At 42.3% G+C, this 18,799-nt stretch overlaps 1 protein-coding gene across 34 annotated transcripts in view; it reads right to left on the bottom strand.

Annotated features, from left to right (window-relative positions):
* Nucleotides 1-384: 384 nt before the first annotated feature.
* HMBOX1 (homeobox containing 1) overlaps nucleotides 385-18,799 on the bottom strand; it is a 126,102-nt gene continuing 107,687 nt past the window's right edge. For 30 of the 34 annotated variants that reach the window (XM_015285113.4, XM_015285111.4, XM_015285118.4 and 27 more), the window contains one exon: nucleotides 385-17,598. In XM_015285113.4, the coding sequence (XP_015140599.1) occupies nucleotides 17,461-17,598 (138 nt within the window). In that variant the 3' untranslated portion in view covers nucleotides 385-17,460. The remainder of the gene's footprint in view (nucleotides 17,599-18,799) is intronic. The other 4 variants (NM_001277716.3, XM_046938968.1, XM_046938969.1 and 1 more) reach the window with 4 other exon arrangements.

Below are 18,799 nucleotides of genomic sequence, written 5' to 3'. Positions count from 1 at the left end.
GCCAACCAGCAGACCAGGCTGCCCAGAGCCACATCCAGCCTGGCCTTGAATGCCTCCAGGGATGGGGCACCCACAGCCTCCTTGGGCAACCTGTTCAGTGCGTCACCACCCTCTGGGTGAAAAACTTCCTTCTCATATCCAACCTAAACCTCCCCTGTCTCAGTTTAAAACCATTCCCCCTTGTCCTATCACTATCCAGTGCTCCCCATCTTCTCCAAAAAATGAAGTGGGGGACCCAGGAATTTGAGGCCATCACTCATCCTCCAGTGAGTTCATTTTTCTACATTTTGAAGCTGTAGAGATGTGTTCTCCATTGCTCATGCCCAAGGCCGCTGAAGGGCTGCCACCACCCTCAGACAAAAAAGACCATCAGAGAACTTTGTCTTTGTTGAGTTATACATTTTTATTTTCTAAGAGGTACAATACTAAAATAAACACAAATTAAAAAAAAGTTTTATTAAAACAAAACTGTACAAAAAAGCAGTTATACTACATTTTAATTACAGAACAGTCTACTGTCCAAAAGGCACTAATCCAGAATAGGAGATACAATGATACAGGACTCATTTTAACTATTTTAATCAATACAATAGAGCACTTGTTTCTCTGTCCATTCACATACAGAAACAAGGACTTTTGCTACAGTCATTACACACTGTTATAAATATGAGCCCTACATGGAAAGGTGCAGTATCGCTCTCCCTGGACCAGAATTCGGTTCAGACAATGTTAGAAATCAAAACAAAAACAAAAAGAGCGCAAAGGGCACGAGGGAAGGAGCTGACACTTCTGAAGCACCTACTGCCTGAGGAAGATGGGACAAACATGAACTATCACCTTCATTCTGTAGATGGGAGTGCGCAGAAAGAACCCGTTTGCCTTCAGGAGTTTGCAGCAAGGAAGGGGAAGGGAAATTCGGATCACCCAAATTGCAGAGCTTTGTGTTATTCTCCACCGCAGCCTGTTCTACACAGCTCTGCTTGGGCCTTCCCTGGGCAGTTCTCCACTTTATAACCCCTAAGGACCATCACCAAGTGACAAAATGACTCCCCTCTCTCCTTGCAGCAAAACATGGAGCAGACCCACTCATAGAATCACAGAATCGCTCAGGTTGGAAAAGACCTTCAAGATCATCGAGTCCAACCACAACCTGACCATACTACCCTAACTCTAACAACCCTCCGCTAAATCATGTCCCTGAGCACCACATCCAAATGATTTTAAACACATCCAGGGATGGATCAGCATCTCACAGCTAACTGCAGTGACTTAGAGAAGACTTCAGAAAAACTCTTCCTGAACATCAGTACCTTTACCAGAAGGGCACCGAGCCATGAGAACAGGGACGCCACGGCTGCTCCACCACTCGCTGCAATGCATGCAGGTTGCACTGAAGCCCCGCCGGCACTGCTGCCCGCCCACCCACCCTCCTGACAGCAAAACCACTTTGGCAGCTGTGGGGAAGGTGGGGTTGCGCGGCAGTGCACTGCAGCATGCTGGTGGTACCTGAGATTCGCTCCCTGTAATGCACAATGCCGCCTCTCTGCCTTGACTGCCTATGTACTGCTCATCCTCCCTCCCAGTCTGCACCAATACTTGTTTCTTCCCTGAAATTTCAGGCCTAGGACCATAGCAAAGATACTACAGAGAACAGGCGGGTGAGAGCCCACCGGGTGGCAAACAACAACGCACAGCACACCCGCTAAATGCCAGGGATGTACGTACCCCATGGGCTGAGCAAAGCGGAGAGCTGGGCATGCTGACGGCCCTGCCATGGCGAGGAGCATCACCCAGCGAGGCAGGAGAGGGGTGGGACGCGGCGGGAGAGGGATACTGCACCTTTGGAACAGTGTCATACACAGAAGACAAAGACAGGCATCTGGATGTTAACAAAAATAAGTAACAAAGAAATATGATTAAACAAAATCTCTTCTCACATCATCCTATACTACATCCTCCTTCTGCTTAGCAGAAAATTGTACGTACACAAAAATACAAATACACAATTTTGTAGAACAGTCTGATTTTAATATATTTATATATATTTATATTTATATGAGTGGCAGGTTAGTTCATTATATAGAGCTTTTTGCACTTTTGGCTCATACGCAACAAGGCTTTATAAATTCAGCTTTAGCTTTCATTCAGGTTTTATAGCTTCTTGAACATTTGTTTTCACATTTAAAGCAGCATCCAATTTGCAAGAGGAGTTGGTGGTGGCTACAGCAAGGATCAGGTCACGAGGTTATTTGGGGTGAGGGGAGAATATACATTCCAGTGTGTGCGCGCGCTAGTGCTCATGTAAAAAAGAACAGAGAGTGAAGGTGTGACTCCAGGATACCATGTTTACCTCTTGAGGTAGGCACAACACCTACAGCAGATGAGACACGGGTGCGACTCGCGGCGGGGCACATGGTGTGAGGAATGAGGCCATGGGTGGAGGCAGCGGCAAAGGGACGGACCCACGGGAGCGCTGGGAGCCGTGGGACCAGCAGAGCTGGCACAGCTCATCCCGACTGACTGATGCGTGTGGAGACGTGGGGAGGAATTGCAGGGCACTGCAGCTGCCCCGCACGCATGAGACCACGACAACTCATGTTCACCAGAGTGCTCTGAGGCACACAGCTGGCCCGGCACTCCCATCCCAACGTGACGGCGGAACAAAACGAGGGTGCACAAAACCCCAAAATGGAAACCCCAACCCTTAGCACATCACAGACAGCCTGGGGACTTTGCTTTCCTCACCCTCCTTCTGTGCCCCCCGTACTGTTCCGTTGCCTTTTCACTTCTGGGTTGGACACAGTCGCTGCTAAGCTCTTTTCAATGACAACCACCATTATCGACAATCACTTCGTTTAGGAAAAAAATCACAGTTAAAAAAAGGCATCTCTGGAGCAGGGGGACAGCACGACATCCAACGGTCTGCGTGTACTACGGGCTCCACAAGCACTTTGTTCTCATCAGCACTCCAGCAATAGATTCTCCTTTGATCATTGCTTAGACCAACACCCATCGACATCCTACAAGCTCCCTTTCCATTCTCTGCAGAAGAGATATCCTTACAGCTTCTCTTGCCAAATTTCCTAGGCTTTCCCAACTCACATGTAATTAAGTCGTCACGGTGAAAACAACACTTAGTTACTCATGAAAAATAAAACATCTATGTATGGGTTGCTTTCATTTTCGGAACCCTCCAGTGGTACCAACACACCTTACCAGCGTTCCCTTATTTTATTTCCTTTTGCTATGGTCAGAAGAAATTCTTAAATGCAACTTTTTAAACTAGTATTGATATCTTTTGTTTTACGCACTTAAAATTCTCGTTTTTACAAGGTTATAACCACCTGCCAATCATTACATTATTTTGACAAAATGTTTAGCAGGTGCCACTCTAACGAGCCTAGAAATAATTAAGAATAAAGGAAGAAACCACCTCTGTGATTCCAAGAAGGGGTAATTATGGATATCAGCCACTCCTACCCAGAACCGCAGATGTAGGGTTATCCAGAGATGCAAGATGAATGCACAAAGCCATTTGCATCTGGAATCCCAGAAGCAGTTTCCTACCAAATTCCGCCCGAGCTTCCCCCTCCTTCCCATCCACCCTAAAACAGAGATTGCCACGGTTTGGCTGAGAAACACTGTCTGTTAAGAAGTTCCCCACCAACAAGTTTTAGGTTGGAGAATGAGGGGAGCAGCATGAGGAAAGGGATTTCTTCCCTGCTGGATTCTGCAGGGCTACAGACTCCCACTGCTCCTCCGGAGGGAGCGCAGCGAGGGCTCTGTTCTTAGGAGGGAATGAGGTCTAATCCTATTTCTCCAGCTCACTCTGGAGTCCTGTTACTCACTTAGGCACTTTTTAAATCGACACTAAGAAAAAAAAAAATAATTAAAAAAGTACTGCACATATTTCACACTTCCTGGGCTTTTACGAGCCTTGGGAAGATCACAGAGACCAAGGGGGAGACAGCCAAGGCCATCTGTCAAAAAAACAGTGCTCCCCGTGGACATAACCCACTTCTAATTGTCACCCTTTGACAGAACCGCTGTTGAACTAAACCTGGTTTGAATCTGTCACTCCCGCACTTGTTTTAAGGTAGAAGCCTGTCCTTGGTGGCTCTGCCCACGGTGACAGCACTCTGTCACGCAGAGTGTGATGCCTGACTTCCAGGTGCTCCCCCAGTGAGAGCCCCTGGCGCAGGAGGACGCGCTGCCCTCAGCCCCACGAGCCACCCTGATGGCAGAGGAAGGAGGAGCTGCTGCTGATGGCATTTGGAATGGCGCTGCTAACACTACGGCAGGATCCCAGCACAGAAGGATTTCTGCTTCTTGGTTTGTATGGCAACAGGGATAAAATGCGACGTGTCCCCTCTCCAAAGAACAAGCAGGGCTCTGGCCCCAGAGAACCAAGAAATAAGTCAAAAGCTTCAAGTCTCAACATGAATTCATGCACAAGCCAAAAAGAAAGAAAGCTCTGTGGATAATACTGAAAGATGGGAACTTCAAAATCCAATCCATTTTCATTATTGTATCTATTTAGAGAAGTCCTTTCATTTCAAGTTTTCTTTTAATCACCTTCAAATGTAAAACAACTTAAAGTCAAAAAGCTACTCTGGCTGCAAAAGGTGATCCCAGGCCCTGGGTGAACGACACGGCAATACGCAGCAGTACGTGGCTCCATGCACAACGCAATGCAATCACGGGGTCACTGAACTGCTCAGGTTGGAGAAGACCCTCAAGACCATCAAGTCCAACCTCAAAACCCACGCACCACCCATCCCAAAAACTCATGTGAAAAAACCAACACACTAACCAGAAACAACAACTGCACTAATCCATACTGCTTCCAATGTTAAGTGCAAGCAAAACACGAAAGAAAAATAATGTTACTACCTTGTCCCTCTGTTGACCATGGTCCAACACTTGCAAACACACTATTTCACATGGGAGGCTGCCAGTGAATAACCTGCTGTAAAAGGACTGAATTTATGAGCTCTTTTTGTTTGTTTTAAATGGTCTGAGTGAATTCTGGAGATTGTTTCATATTTATACTTTACTGTGGACAATATATATCTGAACTTCAAGTAGGCAACTGATACAGTCCCATCTAATAGGCAAAAGGAAAGATGAGTCTATGTCAACTTGGACGGAAGTATTAAAGGAATTGGAAAACATCTAACTATATATACACTGCTTGAAGTTGTGAAGGTAATAAAGTGCCTGTAGAGAAAAAAGACAAGAATGAGAAGTGAGAGGAATGAAATTAAAATGGCAGAAGTCACTGAAGATGGAGAAAGGGCACAGAAAGCAACAACTTAGTCCTACCAGGAGGGGGAGAGGCAACAGACACCAAAAAGCACAGAACTAAACAGAAGAAGTAAACCTGAGCACCACAATCATGTGCAAGAAACATCAAATTAGTTTGTTAAGAACTGCTGTATCTGTGACATACCTGTATTTTCCCAAGCAATTTGCTAGAATATCACGGAATAGCTACTGAAGTGCAAGGCCCAATACCAGTCTTCCCAGTTAGAAAAAAAACAACAACGCAGTCCATGTATTCATTTAAAAAAAAATCATACTTAGAAGTTACTGTTTCCCTGATTTGGTAATCTAAGCATCAAAAGTAAAGGGAGGGAAGGGAGGAGCGCTGCCAACTGCCATGCTGAAAACGCCCGGGGTCTTTCAGCTCGTCAAGAGCTCAAAGGATTTCAAAAACCTCAACTTCAGTATCACAGCAGACTGGTTTGTTATCAGCATGGAAATCACATCCATCACTTAGCTGGAGACCAGACAAACACCGAGTTCAGGTCAGAGCATGTCTGTGTAAGAAAACCATCCGTAAACCAGGTAAAATAGGATTACTGAGGTGTGACAGAGCCTGGATGAAAGACAAAAGAAACACAACAACAGTTTGGGATGATAAAGTGTGACAAATTCAGTCCAACAAGAATCAGCTTCAGAGGAAAGTGAAAGGCTCAGAGCAGCTGAAGGAAGTATAGCTCAAATACTCATCTGGAATTCCTTCAAGGAAACAGAGGCTCAGGGTAGGAAATCATTTCAAGAGGAGAGATGAGTTTAGCAAGAAGACTTCTGGTGGCTGTGATATTTTTGAAGCACTCTGGCAACAGATAAAAGCATTTGTATGAACAGTTCCTTGAGGCACTGCAGCTACAGGAAATGGTCACGACCAATCAACACTTTTTCATGTGAAATGATTTTATGTGGAATGTGCCTGGGTAACAGTGAAAAAGCACCACGACTGGGATTCGTGCACCCACATGCTCATACAGCGAATTTAGGATTAGAAATTCAGATCGACCTGCTCTGGATTTTGGTTGAGTCCTTCTTTGTTTGTATATAAGAAGCAGAAATAATGGCTGAAGAGAATGATGTTGTTCCAGAGCTACCATAGCTGCTGAACATTGATGAGTATGGAAGCACGTATCGCTGTTCCAGTAGAACAGATGGGCAGAATCTGTAAGATATTGAAGCAAATCTAAGTAATATGGCAGCATACAATAAACCACCTTCTATCAAAACAGTGTTCGCTGGATTCTCATCGTGGCAGAAATACAAAGTGTAAAAAGGTTTTTATCATACATAAGTGGAACTTGATGTGGTTTAGAGACATAAGGCACAACATTTCCTCTGATGGAAAGTCATACATTTTAAAGGAGTTCCTTTACTGTAGAGAACTGCTCTACTACTCAAATCTCTACAAATTATTAAATACTATGAACAAGTTATAGCTGTAAGAGCAGAAGTCTACCTCTTTGGAATCACAGTTTAACAATTAAGGCCAGAAGGGACTGATCTATCAACTAAAAGGAGGCCCTGCACATTACATGAGTTTCCATGCCTGATGCAAACTCCATTCTGCTTCATCCAGCCATTCAGAACTCATGTAGTTCCATCTAAACTCAGACCACCCGAGCGATGCAGAAAGGTGAAATGCTCTCATGGCTACTTTTCACATCAAAATCTTATCAAACCTTTGGAACAAAATGCAGCTCTGTCGTTTCATCTTGAAAAGATCTGCTTACTTGCCATGAAGTACAAATTTGCACCCTGGTATGGGAAAAACTGGTCAACGAGTTGATATTCTTAGTTCTTGGCTCAGGTTAGCTCCTGAAGGACATTTTCAGCACTGTCGCTACAGTACTGTTAGAGACAGATAGCAGCAACGTTACCAGCAGGCAGACTTAAAACACAATAACAATTAAAAAAATGCAAAGTCAAATGTACTTTGAGGAATGCAATATATGCTCAATATTCTTACTGGAATATATTGGGTAAGAAATATTAATTGATAATTTAATCATGTCTTTGTCTCGAGTGATTTGATGGATAAAATCTTTCAGTAAAATGCGTTTTTAAGTCTCAAATGATGTAAAATACATCTCAGATGGCTGGTGGCAACCTTTTCATTACAGAGGTGGGTTATTTAAGCTACATATGCCATCTTGCCATAACATGGAAGACTTTAATTAGTTAAGGAGAAGGGATGGGAGAGCAGGATAGGATGATGAATTGAGGCCAGTAACAGCAGCAAGTTAGTGTCTACAAAATCCTGTCCTAGCAAAGAAATTCCTACCATTGCTACTGTGAGTATAAGTACCACCAGTGGCAATGGTACTGGAAGAACTAAGTACCCCAGACTTATAGGTCTGTTCTGAACCACAGTGACAATGGATGAGATTTGCAGAAGTAACTCTATAAAGAAGCTGAAAAGTAACTGAAGGATTTAGGTAAAAGCCTAAATAAGTTAAGTTCCTAATTTCTTTGCAAATCTGTTTCAGTTAGGAACCTGCTATCTTCTCTAAATTTTACAAAGTCTATATATGCATCTTTATACGCCAAAAAGCCTCAGAAACTCATCTCGTAAGTGGCTACAGCAGGACAGTATCACTATGGAATATAGTCAAGAAGCTTACAGGCAAATATGGAGCACAAGCTCTGCAGGGCTAAAGGCAGATCCACAGATACTGTTTTTCACAAAAAACAGAACAGAAAGGCACACAAATGATCATGACAAATGATTTTGCAGAATACAGCAATATATCATGGAAAGATTATGATGTTAGTGTAGGTCACCAGCACAGCTCCTCTCCTGCAGTACAGCAGGATAATGTCCAGCCAAGTACCCAGCTGCAGTCTCTTCTGAGATTTCTTAAGAAAAAGGTGAGTTAGCTTGTAATGTTAGCCCATATCATATCACAGAATCATGGAATGGCTTGGGTTGGGAGGGACCCTACAGACCATCTAGTTCTGTCTCTCTGCCATGGGCAGGGATGCCACTCATTCCAAACTGAGACCATAGAGAAGATGTGCTGAAGTGGCACAGAAGAGCCAATGTGGAAACTGAAGGCTAACTGAGATTGGCGTTCTCCACCTGTGGGTAGGGTGAAAATAACATGAGCAGATCAGTGGACTCCCAGACTACGGCTAAACTTCTTTATCATCTCTACAACCAAGTGACAAATCAAGAAGAGCTAAACCAGAACGCAGGGTAATCTGTAATCACACGGTCACACAATTAAACATTAGCTTTATTTCTAAAACTCACTAAGAAGAAATAAATACACGAGCAGAAAAGAAACCCAAAAGCATAGAAGGAAGAGAAGTAGTTTTGCATAAAAAACTAAACTCTGTTTCAGCCCCTACTGCTAGAAGTTACCATTAGGAACGGGTCATTATTAAAGTTTACGAAGTATAGCTGTTCCAAATGTCACCAGTAATGCCGGTACTAAAGAAAATTAGGGGGCGGAAGATCTTCTGTTTTCAATCACAGAAAGACAGAAATCCTTTTAATTATGACCATGCCAATCCACATCTTTCTAAAGCAGCTAATTACATGTCAGGAGGACATCCAGCCATTCGAAAGAGCTGCCATTACTTTTCCTGCCATACTCTTACACATTTATCTACCCATCCCAATTACCCTGCCTGCATTCTGAAAGGATTCAGCAGAAGCATGCTGGATGTTTTGATCAGCAGAATGCACTCGCTTCCATTTAACAAGAATAGGGGATAAATGGTGCAGACAGCCTTGTGCCAAGCCAGCTGAGTGTGGGATGCACTGTACATACAGAGCATCAAGGTCCATTACACAGCTTGCTCCACTTTCACGAGTTGGGTTTCCTCGTGCTGAAGCCGTTGGCTGGAACACTCCAAAGCTCACTGCAAAGAACAAGGAAGAGCACAACACTGCAGTACTCAAACCAATTAGTCAGTTTTCTTGATCTGGTTAAAGGGAGCTTGGTTAAAGGGAGCATTTAAAATATGTTTCGTGAGTTTTTCCCCCACACACCTAAAATGGCAAATCCTCTTCTATCTCTATGACACATCACCCAAGTACTACACTGATAAGCGCAGCGCAAACATCACAGACTGCATCTCAAAATAATAATTAAAAAATTGCTTACTTGTTCCAGCAAGTACGAGCTAGGGTATGATCTGTATTTTCATGAGGAGCATGTGACAGAGGGACCTTAGCAAAACGAGTACAGTTTGTACTGATTGTCATAACTATGTCAATGCCATTGTTGCTACTGCATCACCTCGGCCAAATGGATGGCAACATGAAAATAGGCATGAACAAACAATTCCAAGCTATTTTTAAGAGATAAAACCTAAGGCCAAGGTTAGCAACGAACAACTCTGGAGAGGTTTGATTTTTTTCTCCCTACATTTGTTCCACTGGTGCAACTGAGAATAATTTCATTCACTTAATTTTATTTATATTTGCTGGACAAAAACCAACATCAAAATGCTGTCCTCTTACTGACAGCCCTCAAGATGATTGCATCCACTTTTCTTGTTATAACACAATTCTCACAATGGAGAAAAATATCTTTCGCATGTTTTAAATTTGAATTTATAGCTGTCGCCCCTAGAATGCCTCTTTTCTTTTTTTTTCCTTCAATGTGCAATATCTTTAATTGGACAGTTCTAATCCCATTTATTAGGCAACATGAATAGACACTAAAATGAGGGGTTTGGGGTGATGCTTTTCCGCTTGCCAAATGCCCGTTGGCCAACAACTGCTTCAAGATCCTGAGTAAAAATCCCAGCTGCAAAAAGGGGAAAGCTTTATTTTGAACTTCCTCTGCAACTCTTCTCCTTGGGAACTGGACGGTACCTGTGGTCAGGCCATCCACCTTCCCTCCCAAGAAGTCACAGTGAAAAAGTTACTCCTCAAACTTTTCAATTCAGTTAGCCAGGATTGTGATACAATCCCAAATCACTCCTACTCCTACGAGGCATTTAAACACACAAGACCTACAGCTGTGTAATAAGAACATGCATACGTTATGTCACTAACATAAAGCAAGTTTTTTCAAGACCAATCCTGTCAATAAAGATTCCTGCCAAATGAGAAATGCTACGTCAAACTCAACATTATTGCCTACAAGCTGAAGATTTTGTTCAAAATAATATTACCAAGTCAAAGAACTTCAAAGAGTGCAAGAGCTACTTGGGTGGGAAGCCCTGTCTAATACAAGAGCAAAGCTTATTTTGACACTGAAATTTGCTGGTAATTATCCAATGAACTTGAAAGAAGCTGATGAACCCACGGGAATGAGGCCTCAGTGATGTAGCTGGAGCAGGCGGAGGAACAGAAAACTTCTGGTAAGAAATTGATCTGAAATGAAGAGAATTCCAGGCATAAAGGGGGAAAAAATATTCCCCTACTAAACATCCACTGCTCAGTACTGAATCTTCATAATTTACAGTGAAATGCGTGAATCCAGACCTGACATCACACACAGTGAAAAACAACCCCACATTAAATGTTTTAGAGGCTGCAATTTTGAGTTGCAACTCTTATATCAGTTTTGGTTTGGTGGTTTCACCTATGTGAAAAATACAGTGATGCTCTGTTACCAGTGCCCCGTATCTCTGCATGACTCAGTGACCTGGTGGATGTCCTACCAGCACGATGCTTGCATTCTACTTTGCAAGCAGCATCTCACTGTTACACCACAGAGGGGATATGAGAATCTTGAACTCATCTCCATGCTCCCCTGCACCTCAAAGGCAGAAGTGACACTTGGAATAGTGACTTCATGCTGCTCCATATTAGTGAACACCATGGTGACTTCTCTTTAAAATAACTTCCAAATCAGACCCCAAATCTGTCTTTGTATGTTCTTCTATTATTATTTTTTTGTCTAGCAATGGCCAACAGCAAACACTTAAGGAAATAACATGAGGCTCCAAGCAAGTGCAGAAGATCTAGGCTACCAAACTAAATCTTCTGACAATCATCATTTGAAGATTAACTGAACCAAAAAATTTTAGCATATCACAGTAGTCGACAGTGGGCTTAAGTTGAGTACAATTTCTCCTCTAGTATGTTCAGCTATGTGAAATTTTTCAAGTCTACACTCACAGCAGCAAGACAGTGAAAATTCCTCTCGAAGGCAAAAATGAATCTACAGCACAAACGTTATTAAAACACGGAGAACTTACCAGCTCAGTGTTAGCCAGAGAACGAAACAAACTAATTCAAATATCCCTGAAGAACTGTGTAAACAGAGCAAATAATTAATGAGATTTATTCCTTATGGCTTGATTAGAACCTGGAGCCAGACTCTACAAATAAAGCTCATCTATATTAGGACAAGACAGAACTTTTTAACAACAGGCAAAATAACAGCATTTCTTTAAACAAGTGAACATGTACAGATGAGAACTGGGAAATTCCCTGACCTGAGCAGGTTTGTACAGAATCATGCAAGGGCTGCTCCAAAAGTAATGCCTCTTATTTTATGATGTTGGCCTACAACATCAGAAGTGGATGTCAGTGTGATGGCAGTAGAGGCTGAATCTTCCCACCAATATTCCATTATGTTTTGTTGCTGTGTGATAGATGGCAGCATAGAGGCAGCCTGACAGAATGGTGCCTGACATGGAAGTGCATGTGAAACAAAGGCGTGGAACTGGATTCTTCCATGATGAATAAACAGCACCCACTGACATTCATCAGTGCTTGCTGAACTTTTATGGAGACAAAACAGTGGATGTACGCACGATGAGGCAGTGGGCAATGTGCTTCAGCAGCGGTGACAGTGACATGAAAGGCAAGCCACATTCTGGACAGCCATGCACAGCTGCCATACTATGCAATAAAGAGCATCTTGATCAGTTCATCTGTGCCAACAGGCAGATTACAATCAGAGAACTGTGCATGGAGTGAATGTCTGCTTCAGTGATGGTGGCAATGCTGGAATATTGCAAAGTTTGCAGCAGACAGGTCCCACGAATGCTTACACAGGAACAGAAAGAACACAAGTTTGTCAGGACCTATTGAACCAATACAGGTCTGAAGGTGAGCTCCCTGGATCGCATCATCAGTGACAAGACGTGGTACCATCACCATGAGCCAGAGTCAAAATGGCAGCACGTGGATTGGTGACGTGAATTTTTCATTGGAGAAAAACTTTCAGGACACAGCCCTCAGAGGGTAAAGTGTTGTGCACAGTCTTTTGGGATAGGAAAGGGGGGATCATTCTGGATTTCCTGGAACCTGGGTAAACCATCAACTCAGACTGTTACATCACAACGCTGACTAAGCTGAAGGCTTGAACTTCCAGAGTCAGGCCAGAGAAGATGACAATCTTTCTCTTGCAATATGATAACACCAGGACCCATGTTAGTTTGAAGACCATGGAGCACACTGCCATTCTTGGTTGGCCTGTCCAACGACACTCTGCATAGTCCAGATTTGGCACCTTCCATCTAACTTCCATCTCTTCTGGCTGATGAAAGATGGACTGCATGGGCAACATCTTCCTAACAACAATACCATCACAGCAGCTGTGAAACAGGGGGTCACCTCCACTGGTATGGATTTTTACAAGTGCAGTATGCAGGCTCTTATTCATCACTGGCAAAAACATATAGCTAATGGTGGTGGCTATGCTGAAAAACAATGTTTTGTTTTTTGCTGAGAATTTTTTCTATCAAATAGTGTTATTGTGCTCTTCATATCTGTTGTAGTTTCCATAGAAATAAACAGGAGGCATTACTTTTGGAGCAACCTACAATGAATAATTTGGGTCGGAAGAGACCTCTGGAGGTCTATGATCCAACCCCAGATCTTGTCCAGTTGAGTTTTGGATATCCCCAAGGATGCCTTTTTCCACTGCCTTTCTTGACCCCTCTTCTACCACCCTCAGTATGAAAATATTCCTCTGAAAATTCCATCCGGAATTTTCCTTAATGCAATTTGAGCCCACTGCTCCTAATCTTTTTCTATGTACCTCTGAGAAGAGCCTGGCTCTGCATTCACTATACTGTATTCACTACCGATTAGAACAATTAAAGAGCAAAATAAGATCTCCCCAGAGCCAATCCAAACAATCTCAGCTCTCTCAAACTCCCACTACGTGACATGTGCTCCAACCCTCTCATCTCAGCAGCTTTATGATGGACTTACCCCTGTCCAAAACTGACCACAGTACTCCAGATAGGCTCCCAGAAGTGAAGAGCAGAGGGGACTTATTGCTTTCCTTGCTCTGCCAATGGCTCTTCCTAATGAAATTCCTTTATCACTACAAGGGTGCACTGCTGACTCATGACCAACCTGCTCATGTCCAACATATGAGTAATGGGATTATACTATAACAATATCTATACTTGTAGTGTATTAGATGTCTCTACAACTCTAGGCCGTCAATGAATAATGTCTGCTTGCTGCTATGTTATTATTTCCTTTATCAACTCATAATGCTTTTGTAACTATCTGGGATTTCAGACTTCAGGAAAAAGACATAGAGAATTCAAAGCAAAAACAAAAGAACAAGTAGAGGTAGAAATTGTTGTTTTAAGAAGACTGTTAGAGACAAGAACTCAAGTATAAGAACTTCATGAGCCACAAAATAACAGCCAGAATTTACAAAGTTAAAAGCAATCTGTGCCCATCACAGAAGAGGAACATCTTGAATTATTTCCTCCCTATTCACAGAACAAAAAGGTAGACCTAGTCTGCCACCAGACCTGTTTCAAGGGAACCCAATACAGACTGCAGGAGCTCCATGTTGACTACAACAAACTTGCCACTGAACTGCAACGTGACCGAAAAAAACCAAACCCACCACCACCAAGAAGATAATTTTCAAGAAAATCCAGAGACAAAAAGACAAACAACATCCCACACTGCAGCAGAAAACCCACAAAAAATAAGTCTAAATCACAGGCCACACACTGCACCAAGTCCTTCAATTACTCTAGATCAGGTGCAGCTCTTCTGACATCGTCACACCAGCACCTATTCCATTTAAGCTAATTCCTGTCAAAGCAGAAAGCTGCTAATCATCTGCAAACTGTCTGCTATGAACTTTCAGAATAAAGGAGACAGGCTGCTGCACGCACCCTGAATCTGACTCTTTCCTCATTCCTCTTGTAGATAGGTGCAAACCAAGGTGACAGAAACCTGAAACGAACCAAATGTCTTTTTTCTTTTTCAGCATGACTGATTTCTTGGTTAAGTAATTTGTTGTTTGCTCTGGTGAGACGATGTGAGAGAGCAGCAAACTGGTATTTACCTTAAAAGCTACAGACAAGGAGGATCTGGCAATCTCCAGCTGTTCACAAGTGGTTTATCTGATTAATCTTCATACAGGATATCAACGCCTGATGACACCAGCAGCTACCTGACACTGACAGATAGAATTATGGTCAGATTATTCTACATCAGATGGTCTGGACACACAGTTTTAGTGGTGTTCCTTTGATCCTGCATCACACGAACCAAAAATCAGAATATGGATTTTTATACCCCCCTATTGCTTTAAAAAGGCGATGCTTGAAACAATGACTTTTTTTTCCCCTCAAGATGCTATAGTAAGCAATATTTCTTCTAAAATTGCAGCTGTCCAACAGTTTGAGTCTGTTCTTTTTAAAATGAAACAGCCAGGACAAATGGTGGTGGCAATCCCAACATAAAGAGGCCATCGATTATTAAAATCTCCTTCCTATAAATCGTGGATGTTGCTTGTCAGCTTGGTGTGTGACTGCAGTATGAATAAGAAGGTAAAATTCCACTAAGGCTATAGTTTGCTTGTTCATTCTGCTGTGCAAAAATAGGCAAAAAAAGCTCTCCCTGTCCTTTCACTCCTTGTACCAAACCATTCACACACACATTAAGAAATAAACTGCAATGGTGCAACGGCAGCTGATCCAATTCTGTGTTTTCCCCGAGTCTGCCCTGATGCTACTTACAGATTTGCCTACTCAAGAAATGCAATAAAACAGAAAAAAGACTGCTTCATTCTGCTTCAGTGATCTATACCTAGGGAAAGCACATAAATTTTCCAATGAAATCCATAAACGAAAGACGAGGCCAAGCCCTACCTATTTATCTTCAAAGTTACAAAGAGGTGCCAGATCTGTGCCCTCTGAAAGCACAAAATCTCCTCCGCACTTACCCAAGCAATTCTGGTGAGATTAACAGATGTGAATATGATCTAAGTTAGCCTACGCCCTGAATGGGTTTAGGCTGCCTAAAACCCTGCTGAGGAGCCACCACTGGGGAGCTCACGATGTTGTCTGATAGCTGTGCGTGAGGAAGGGAGGATGAGAACGAACCAAGTAACTGTGACTTCCCTTTGTCCCCTCCACCTTCAGAAGTGGATGAGAGGAGAAGGAAGACCATCCTTCCGAATCAAGCCATTTTCCCCTCTCCAGCTATTCCCACATAAATGGGGAAGATACAAATGGAATGTTTTGGAAACACTATGAAAATTTTTATATATCTATATACAAAAATTTACATAGCTTCTTTATTTTTGTCATTTTCCTTTTCTGTTTTGCTTTTTTTTTGTTTTTTTTTTTTTGTTTTTTTTTATAACGTAACACAGTCCTGCCTGTCTCTAACACTTCCCGTGCTGTTTCCATTGAGATGGTTCCTCTTACCGGCAGCAGCATATCATTTTATCAGGATGCCAGGAGATCGTTTCCACACAATGCCAGCAGATGTAATTTTCTTAGATGTGCACACAGTTCATCATTTAGATACTAGATGACAAGGCGGTCGCAGGGTGACTCTGTAATGCGAGTTTGCTGTTTGGCATTTTGAATTCTCAAATGATAAAAAAAAGACTTATCAAATATAAATATCTTTAAGAAAAAAGTAACAAAAGTGCTACATATGATCAAGGAAAACAATTCCATTAGTTTCTGCTACTTAAAGTAGGTTTGCTTTACAAATATTACCACATCCATTATCAGTATGGCTTCCAATTATTAATTAAATTGCTCGTAGCCGTATAGCTTTCTCACATCTTAACAAGGACAGAGTAAAGAGAACACAAAACATTCACACCCCATTTCTCTGGTAGGAGATCCTCTTGCCTTTAAGCAAAGACAAAAGTTCTTATTTAGGAGAATATTTATGCTATGATGGTTAACTAGCAAAGGTCAGATGTCAAAGTTCTCAAATAACCTTTCAGGCTAGATGTAGGCATTTCTTACACAGACGTGTAAAAAAAAATCACTCACCCGTTTCATGACCTTAAAACCTTCTTGGAAAACATTGCTTTTGAAAGTGGCAAAGTGTAGAGGGGAATAGGGTGGGGACAGAAAAGGAAGAATAAAAAGTGAAATTGTTAGTGACAGATCAATAGAGTCTAGACCTCTTCTGAGCAGGCACTATAAGCCATGCCAAATAATGAATAGTGGTTTTGAGAGGTGGACTGTTGTCCATTAGACATTCAGCTCATTTTTCATATGATCCCAGGCTGGGCTTCAATCATGGTCCCAGAGGCAGAAGGCAGTACTTATCCACTAAGCCACGCAGCTTGTGAGTAGAGGATGTCTGTGTTGAATATGTGAACATCAACTGAAATATGTGAATGTGTCTCCAATGGACATTCTCAGCACAGCACCCAAAAGTATATCAAGTCACTGTATGACCAGTGAGGCACAGCTTATTGCAGCTGGAAATCTGAATCAGCTGAAGTGGGGTTTCTAGTGTTCTTTTTACTCTCTGTTGATACTCCCAGTCTGGTGTCCATCGACCCTGTGCCACTACCTCAGCTTGCATCCTTTCAGTCTCAGAGAAGGAAAAGCGTACAGACTATTTTTACACAATCTCTAAAGGTATCCAAGATTTTAAGTGTAGCCTAAGACTTGTAATTGAGGACTGTCTAAAATACCTGGAAGCACTTTGAATGCTAAGATAGAGCAGCAAGATTTTTCTAGCCACTGGGGCTGGGAGAGGGAGGTTGGTTGGTTGATTGATTATTTATTGGGAATTAATACTGAGAGAGTATACGCAAAGGCTGAGGGCACCATGCCATCTTCACAGAACAAGACCCTAACAGCTAACTGACGTACAAGAAACTGCAAAGTTATACTGTAAGAACACATATTAAGGACCGAGGAAAGTCTGCTAAGGTGCTACGTCTAAAACTAAGTTACTTCTTGCTTCGACCCTCCCCCTTCTTTATATCAGTCGTCGTCTAGAGCCTCTGTCTTGATCTCGTTGGCTCCTTGCCGGGCCAATGCCAAGATGGTGTGGTTTACCGCTGCCATTTCCACGGCTAATGAAATGGGGTCCTGATGGTCACTATGGCTAGTGCTGTCATCCTGCACAGGTGGAAAGGAGAAGAGAGAAGAATGGTTACTACACAAGTAGAAAACCAGATAACAAAAACTGTGTATAAAATAATGGCCTAGGGGCAGCAAATTGCACATTAGTTACAGGGGTACAACACGAAAGGAATTTACACAACTGATTTCCCTCAATGTGCAGACAAAGGTAAGAGGGGGAAGGAGTGGTGTACCCAATTTTCAAGAGAAAAATTTAAGCAGAGGGAATATTCTGAGGAAAAGAGGAAATCATAAAGGTAAAAACAATATACAACATACGTCAGGAAACCAAACTAAGGTAGGGATCATTATTCACTGCACAAATTCATGCTGTGCTTACATTCTGAATACTGAACTCAGTTCTGCTCATCCCATTTAAGCAGGACATAATAGAAGCAGGAAAAATAGTGAGTGGCAATCAGGAGAAAGAGTCAGGGGTTGGCTTCTCTACAAGGAGGGACTAAAGAGGCTCAGTTGCCTCAGCTTGGAAAAGAAATGGCTGATGGTTGATATGGTAAATGCTTATTACAAATAATCAGTAAATAGAGAACAACTGTTCGCTACTTCTGATGATTTAATAAGCAAGGGTGCTCACTGAAATGATGAGATAATACGTTCCAAAGCAAAAACAGGAAGCAGCTCTTCTCTTATCTCTGTTCAGTTGTAGGATTCACTGATTTTTAGATTAGACAAAAGTAAACATGCCTTTAAAAAGAGGGGTTAGACAAGTTCATGGAAAATTAGTCTACTATAACTATTAAAAAGAAAGTAGGTACACCGCCTGGCTCAGGAAGTCCCTCAAGACTGCTGCCTTCCAGAAGCTGGAGGCTAATATAATAAAACCACTCTATAATTACCCTATTCTTTAAAAATACTTTTCCTGAAACAGTGGTATTGACCTCACCCAGACCTTTGGTCTCAGCTGCAGTCCTATGAAGAAACTGAATTCACAAAGGTATTGGGGAAAAGGTGCCGAAAAGCTTCTAGACTGTTAAGAAAAACACTGCAATGATTTCATGGGACTGGAACTGCCATAATTCAAATACCTAGGTGAACCTCTGCTGAGCTCTCCAGTCTGCTGAACTAAGTGCTACATATTTCTACATGCTTATTTTCTAATGAGCAAGGTCTCTCAGATGTAGGAGGACCGCTGTGCTGATTGCTATGATGTTTGACAAGCAAAACCAATACAGGGAAA

This window comes from Gallus gallus, chromosome 3 (genome assembly GCF_016699485.2).
Source record: "Gallus gallus isolate bGalGal1 chromosome 3, bGalGal1.mat.broiler.GRCg7b, whole genome shotgun sequence".
Classification (NCBI taxonomy): domain Eukaryota; kingdom Metazoa; phylum Chordata; class Aves; order Galliformes; family Phasianidae; genus Gallus; species Gallus gallus.
Note: the sequence above shows the minus strand (reverse complement) of the source record. Positions and strands in the feature narration are given on the sequence as shown.